Genomic DNA, 6039 nt, shown 5'->3' on the forward strand with positions numbered 1-6039 from the left:
GTCATAGTTCACTCAAAAATGATTAATGATGAAGAAAATAGTATGAAAGTCAATGGGGACCAACTGTTTGGTTACCCACATTCTTCAAATATCTTTTGTGTTCAGCAGAAGAAAGACACACATACAGGTTTGGAATAAGGTGAGTAAATTAAGACAGAAATGGTGAACTGTTAAATCTCGCTTCATTGTATTTGTATGGAAGAGAGAAATTCCACAGGATAAAGAAAATCATTGATTTTGAAAGAGTAAATGGTCACATCAGTTTCATTTTATTTTATGTCATAATTTTTCATGAACTTGCATTTAACCCAAAACAGTCCTTAAAGTGCACAGAATCCCACTACTATCTCCCTGTCACACTGAGAAGCAATGACATTAAACATCACTTAATTTCCATGACAGCAGACGTTTAATGAGGTCACTGAAGTCAAGTGTGATTGACAAGGCCATTCCCCACCCACACAGATCCAATCGGTGAACGTGATTCCACCAAGCACAACATGTTCCTTGAACAACATTCCAATCAACCAATCAGAATCATGGGGCGCGTTTTGAAGACATGTCAGTTTTAGGCTTACATTCAGGGTTTGATGCTTGTACACCCTTGTTATTCACCTTTCATTTCTCTCTGATTTTAGGAATTCATTGTGGGTGGGGTTAGGTTTAGGGGTAGGGATTGGGTTAGGTCTATATTTTTGGTCAGTAATATGGATCCTGGAACATGTCTTCCTTTGCAAAATCACGACGACCGAGCAAAGAGTCAAGAGACTCCACACAAGGATCTAGATCATTCCAGCCAGCCACGGTGGGAGGAAAAGTCCGACGGTTCCCAGAATGCACACCAGCACAAACATCCAGAGGAATATTCTATCAATCACCATGGCAACGTATTTCCAATCTTCCCTCACCTGGTGGGAAAAAGGAGATTCATTCATTTCAGATATCATGATATATTTTCCACTCATGCCTTTCCCTCTCATAATGGAATTTTTTTTTTTTTTTTTTTTTTTTTTTGGGATGACTACTTTCCTGTGAGACCACAGTGTTTTCTGTTTTTTTTTTTTTTTTTTTTTTTGTATTGTAGCAAGAACAGTGATAAAAAAATAATACTAGTATCAAAGGCCAGTTCAAAGTGCCTCAGAAGAATCTCTTGCTAAAGAGGAATCTAATGTTGTAAGGTTTTTATTGTAAGTTTTTCAATCCTGGATATTCTTTGTTACATTCTTTTTACCTTTAAAGTTCTTTTGTGTTTGTGTTTACTCTTATCTTTATTGCATTTTTTCCCCAGGATTACTAAAAACAAATGTATTTCTTACCTTCATGTCATTCCTAACACATATGAGTTTAAACAAGAATGTAACCATACAGCAAAGCTTCCCGCACCGTTTTACATCGGGTCAGGATGGTGTTCATATATAACACATCATTTTTTCCATTAATTTTCTATTTTCCATCAAATGAATGCATTAAATCCACTGCTTTAATGTGAACATTTTTCAAAACATCTCTTTTTGTGTTCCCCCAAAGAAAGGAAGTGACACAGGTTTGGAATAACACGTCAGTGATAAAATAATTGTCATTTGTCCTGAAGGTGAACCACTTTTTAAATAAGTAATACTTACTGAAAAGTCTGAATCCTCTGCTCTCAGATGGTCAGCAATGTACTGAACTCCTTCCAAGGCTTTTATCAAGGACTGCGACAGATCAGTAGTGCTGTCTTTGTTAGAGCTGAAGATCTGGGCGCTGGGCAAGTTATGTGTAGTACACCTCCCGGCTTCCTCCTGATCAAGCTTCTGCAGACTCGTCCTCTCAGATGTGAGACAGTGTTGACAGCTCTCTGCTCCCAGAACTCTCTCCTTGGCTGCGATGGAGATGCCCTCGGCACTCCGGCCTTGGATATCACATTCTGTAAACTTGGCTCGTTCCTGCGTCCCGCAGGTGTCTAGCAGAGTACCAAGGATAGTACCTGGAAATGAAGTTGTGCTTGAGGCAAAAATGCTGTTTGTGAATGCACACGTATAACCGAGGGCCAGCGTTTGAGATGTTTGCAACGTTTCCTCTTGCAGGATGGAATACTGGCTGCTGGGAGAACTGCAGAAAAACATGGGTTTGGGGGAAGAGTCCTGCTGAATTTGATCCAACTTGGCAACCGAGGTCACGTCCGAATGAGGGAGCGGACTTTGCGGAGAAATATCCAGAATGTTGTTCCGCAGGAACATGGAGTGTGACGCCATTGGCTTGTGCATCATCTCGATCAGTTTCCCACAGTTCCTCTTACCCGAGGCAGGCGGACGTTTCATGAACAGGTAACGGGGCACCAGGTGTAGAAAGAGCTGGCGGACCCAGTGGGGCATGCTGTGCGTGCGGGATGAACGGTGGTGGACGTTGAGCACAAACACTGTGATGATGATGGAGAGAGTGACGAAGATCATGGTGAAGAGGAGGTACTCGCCAATGAGCGGGATGACTAGCGAGGTCGAGGGAATAATTTCGGTGATAAGCAGGAGGAAAACAGTCAGAGAGAGGAGGACAGAGATGCACAGCGTGATTTTCTCCGCACACTCTGAGGGAAGGTAGAAGACCAGCACGGTCAGGCAGGATATAAGCAGGCAGGGGATGATTAGATTGATGGTGTAGAACAGGGGCAGACGTCTGATGATGAAGGAGTAGGTGATATCTGGGTAGATTTCCGTACAGCACTCATACTTCTTGATGTTGTAAGTGCCGACGGCGTTTACTATGACCCACTCCCCGCTTTCCCAGTAGTCCATCTGGTCTACGTCACTGGCCATGCTGACCAGGTCAATCTTTGCCCGATCGTACGTCCAAGAGCCGAATTTCATCTTGCAGTTTTGCTGGTCGAAGGGAAAGAAGGTGACATCGATGCTGCAGGAGCTTTTATAAATGGCAGGAGGTTTCCACTTGATCCTGCCGTTGTAAAACACCTGGGCTTTAGTCAAGTGAGTCACCGCAAAGTCTCCATCCGCACTGCAGATTAAACACAAAACTGTCAGACAGAACCAGCAATGAAATATCGTTCAAACAATGTGAAAGACCGCTTTAGTGGTGTCAGAGTAAATCACAGTGAGCCAAAACATCATTAAAGCTGTGACGTCTTTGACAATTGCTTAACCATTCAACTTTCAAAACTTTCTTCTTAATAAAGCAAATATATTTTATATTATATTATCACATCATTGGACTGAAACCTTATGACGTCCCTCAGACAGCATATTACGACTAACAAAAAAGCATGATATGTTTTTCCTCCCACTTTGTTACACGTGTGATGTTCCTGGTCAAAAATGACTTGGCCTACAAAATTTTCAAATATAATATTGCATTCAATCTTCAATCAATACAATTTTCACATGAGTGTACGTCAATGAAACTAACTGTAACTTTGTTGAAGTGCGTCAGATGTTTGTTGATTCTGTAGAAGAACCGATTCAGAGTCATTTGTTGGAACCGGACAGCGTGAACGACAGGCTTGTTTTCTTGTCATTATTATCTATTATTATTATCGTTTTTCAAACTCCAATGAATCAAACAGACGTGGAACAATATCAGGGCCCATTAAACAGTGAAATAATTTTTCATTTTGTGATCATAACAGAATTAGATGCTGAAAGTCATAATTCTGATAGTTTTATGAAGTCAGTGTGACATCAAGGTAAAAAAAAAATCCTTACATTACCTTACATTACCTTATGCTAATTTTGTAGATTTGAGAAATAATGTTAAAGGTTACATTTCTAAAACAGGCAACCAATTATAAAGCATTTCTGATCAGTAATTGTAATGTATGAGATGGCTTTCACTAAGTGCAAAACCAGCACACCATGCACCTTTATAAGTAGGGCTACTCTGTCTATAATTTTATTCACTTCAACCTGGTATCTTATAAGGGCAGCACAGATCAAAACTCACAGCCTAATTCCCATGTCATCTAGTTATCACTACATGAACAGAAGACATACAGAATTAAGATTAAATGGGGATTAAAGAGTACAAATTTTATGCACCCGTTTCCTCTGTAAGAAGCACATCACCCTGAGGAAAAGAGTTAACTAACAGGTACCCAAAGAATAGCGTGAACACCTTACAAGGCTGGAACTGCAGGAGGATAACAGTGTTTGAGGATGTCGATTTTTAAGAAATGGATTTGGCTGAATTCCGGATTGTTAAAAGCTTCACGCACTTGTTATAGAGCACGATATCTGGTCTCCAGATGATCTCGGAGGGGATCCTGATGGAGGTGACATTCTCATACTCCTCTGGGTTCCAGTGCAGCTTGTAATCGCTCCACTCCTGCAGGGAAACGTGTGCTCATCACTGCTCACAACCAGCAGGTATGACAGGGATGGAGAGTGAAGCAACAAGAGCCCAGATCCAATTACAAATCTCATTAATGCCCAATTATTTTTTGATGAAAACCTACCTGTTTCACCCAGACGTTTGTGGTCATCATCTGATTCTTCTCATCCTGGTTTATTATGAAACAAAATAGAACATCCATGCATAAGTGAGTAATGAGACAGGTGGGTAACTTTACAGTTTTTTAGGATGTTGCTGTGCTGGAGTGTATCTGAGACTCACCACATCGATGAGCTGAGCAATGGACAGGCCAAAGTGGACCAGAACCACCTCTGAGATGTTTGCCACTGGACGAGAGAGCTTGTTGTAGTTTCTAAACAAAGACCGGATAAGTCTTTCTTCCGCAAGGGCATGAGCTGGAGTGCTGGAAAACACTGGTGAGAGGATAAAATACATAAACTAGTTTCCACAGTGCTGGTTAAATCTGCCTTAAATTATGAAAATAGGATAAAAGCTGTTTCCATTTGTAACATGCAGAACTTGCTGTTTATTGTTATTTCAAATAATAGTTATACTATTATAGTTATAATAATTATATTATTATTAAGAATTATGTTATTATAAATATAGAACTATTATTATAGTATATCATAAAGGGAATAAGCTAAAAGAGAGAGTGATAGTGTCTGCACATTATATATATATATATATATATATATATATATATATATTATAAGTATTATTTTTATAGTTACTTTTTTTTTTTTTTTTTTGTGGCAAAACAGCCCCAGAGCTGCTCTCACCCCCTCATTCACACTGCATCAATACATAAATAGGAAAGCTGTGCATTGTGTAACTGCAGCGAGTTACTTTTAAAGTTAAACTGAAGGTCAGACTTTACCATATGCCTGCTGCAGACAGACAGAAAGAAGAAAGAAGACACTCCTCGCTGCTCTCATCTTGTCCACCTGATGTCAGATGATAACCCTCTCTGCAAGAATTTCGTCACCGGAACGCAAAACTATTTCCAGTTGGGCTAATATAAGTCAAAATCACATAAAAAACATCCCTGAAAAGCCCCGTAGACCATCTATCCTTAAACTGAAAAAAGACCCCCAAAAGTTAAAGTTGAAAACAGCCACAAAAAGTCATTCAGTGTCCAAACCTCTTGTAAAAGTGAGGGGTTCCTCAGAATGCATCTCTAGCTGTCATTAGACTCTATTCCCTCCCACTTCCTCTCCTACCATCTCTCCCTCTCTCTCTCTCTCTCTCTCTGTGTTTGTTTTGCTGTTTCACTCTCAGTATCTCTACTCCCCGGCCCCTGCACTTTCCAATCTCTGCTTATTACGATGAGTAGATGTTATGTGCCGGAGGCTGCGCTTTATACCTGAGAATGTGTCACACAGAGAGAGAGAGAGAGAGAGGGCAGGAAGATATTGATTAGGGACAAAATCCTTAAAATGATGTGGCTAAATGCATTATTTTAATGTCTTTATTACATGAGCTAGTTACATTTTTGTATTATTTTTTTAATTTTTTTTTATGTTAGGATTTAAAGAAATTTAAGATAGCAAAAATCCAGCATAAAAAGAGCAAGCAGGTGTGTGGGTGAGAGAGAGAGAGGATGAAAAGTCAAAGGAAAGGAGACGTAAACCGACTGAAATATGTCTGGAAGTGATCTAGCGGTGCAGATGAGCATTGGCAGCCAAACTCAGGATGCTT

At 40.1% G+C, this 6039-nt stretch overlaps 1 protein-coding gene across 1 annotated transcript; it reads right to left on the reverse strand.

Moving 5' to 3' along the window:
- Positions 1–405: 405 nt before the first annotated feature.
- On the reverse strand, positions 406–5555 carry LOC113081976 (neuronal acetylcholine receptor subunit alpha-2-like). Its single transcript, XM_026253875.1, has 6 exons — positions 5219–5555; positions 4600–4751; positions 4442–4486; positions 4202–4311; positions 1623–2988; positions 406–908 (listed from the first exon to the last, which is right to left on the reverse strand). Exons 1-6 carry the CDS (start codon positions 5274–5276, stop codon positions 783–785), a joined length of 1857 nt encoding a protein of 618 aa, XP_026109660.1. The 5' UTR covers positions 5277–5555; the 3' UTR covers positions 406–782.
- Between the last annotated feature and the right edge of the window lie 484 nt (positions 5556–6039).

The sequence above is a fragment of the Carassius auratus genome, unplaced genomic scaffold (genome assembly GCF_003368295.1).
Source record: "Carassius auratus strain Wakin unplaced genomic scaffold, ASM336829v1 scaf_tig00035394, whole genome shotgun sequence".
NCBI classification, from domain to species: Eukaryota; Metazoa; Chordata; class Actinopteri; order Cypriniformes; family Cyprinidae; genus Carassius; species Carassius auratus.

What these genes read in the sequence shown, in the direction of transcription:
- LOC113081976 (XM_026253875.1), bottom strand. Translation starts at nt 5,276, where the DNA reads ATGAGAGCAGCGAGGAGTGTCTTCTTTCTTCTTTCTGTCTGTCTGCAG. An exon ending in CTGTCTGCAGCAGGCATATG is followed by an intron (nt 4,752 to 5,218) that starts GTAAAGTCTGAC and finishes TCCTCTCACCAG; the next exon opens with TGTTTTCCAGCACTCCAGCT. An exon ending in CAAACGTCTGGGTGAAACAG is followed by an intron (nt 4,312 to 4,441) that starts GTAGGTTTTCAT and finishes GTTTCCCTGCAG; the next exon opens with GAGTGGAGCGATTACAAGCT.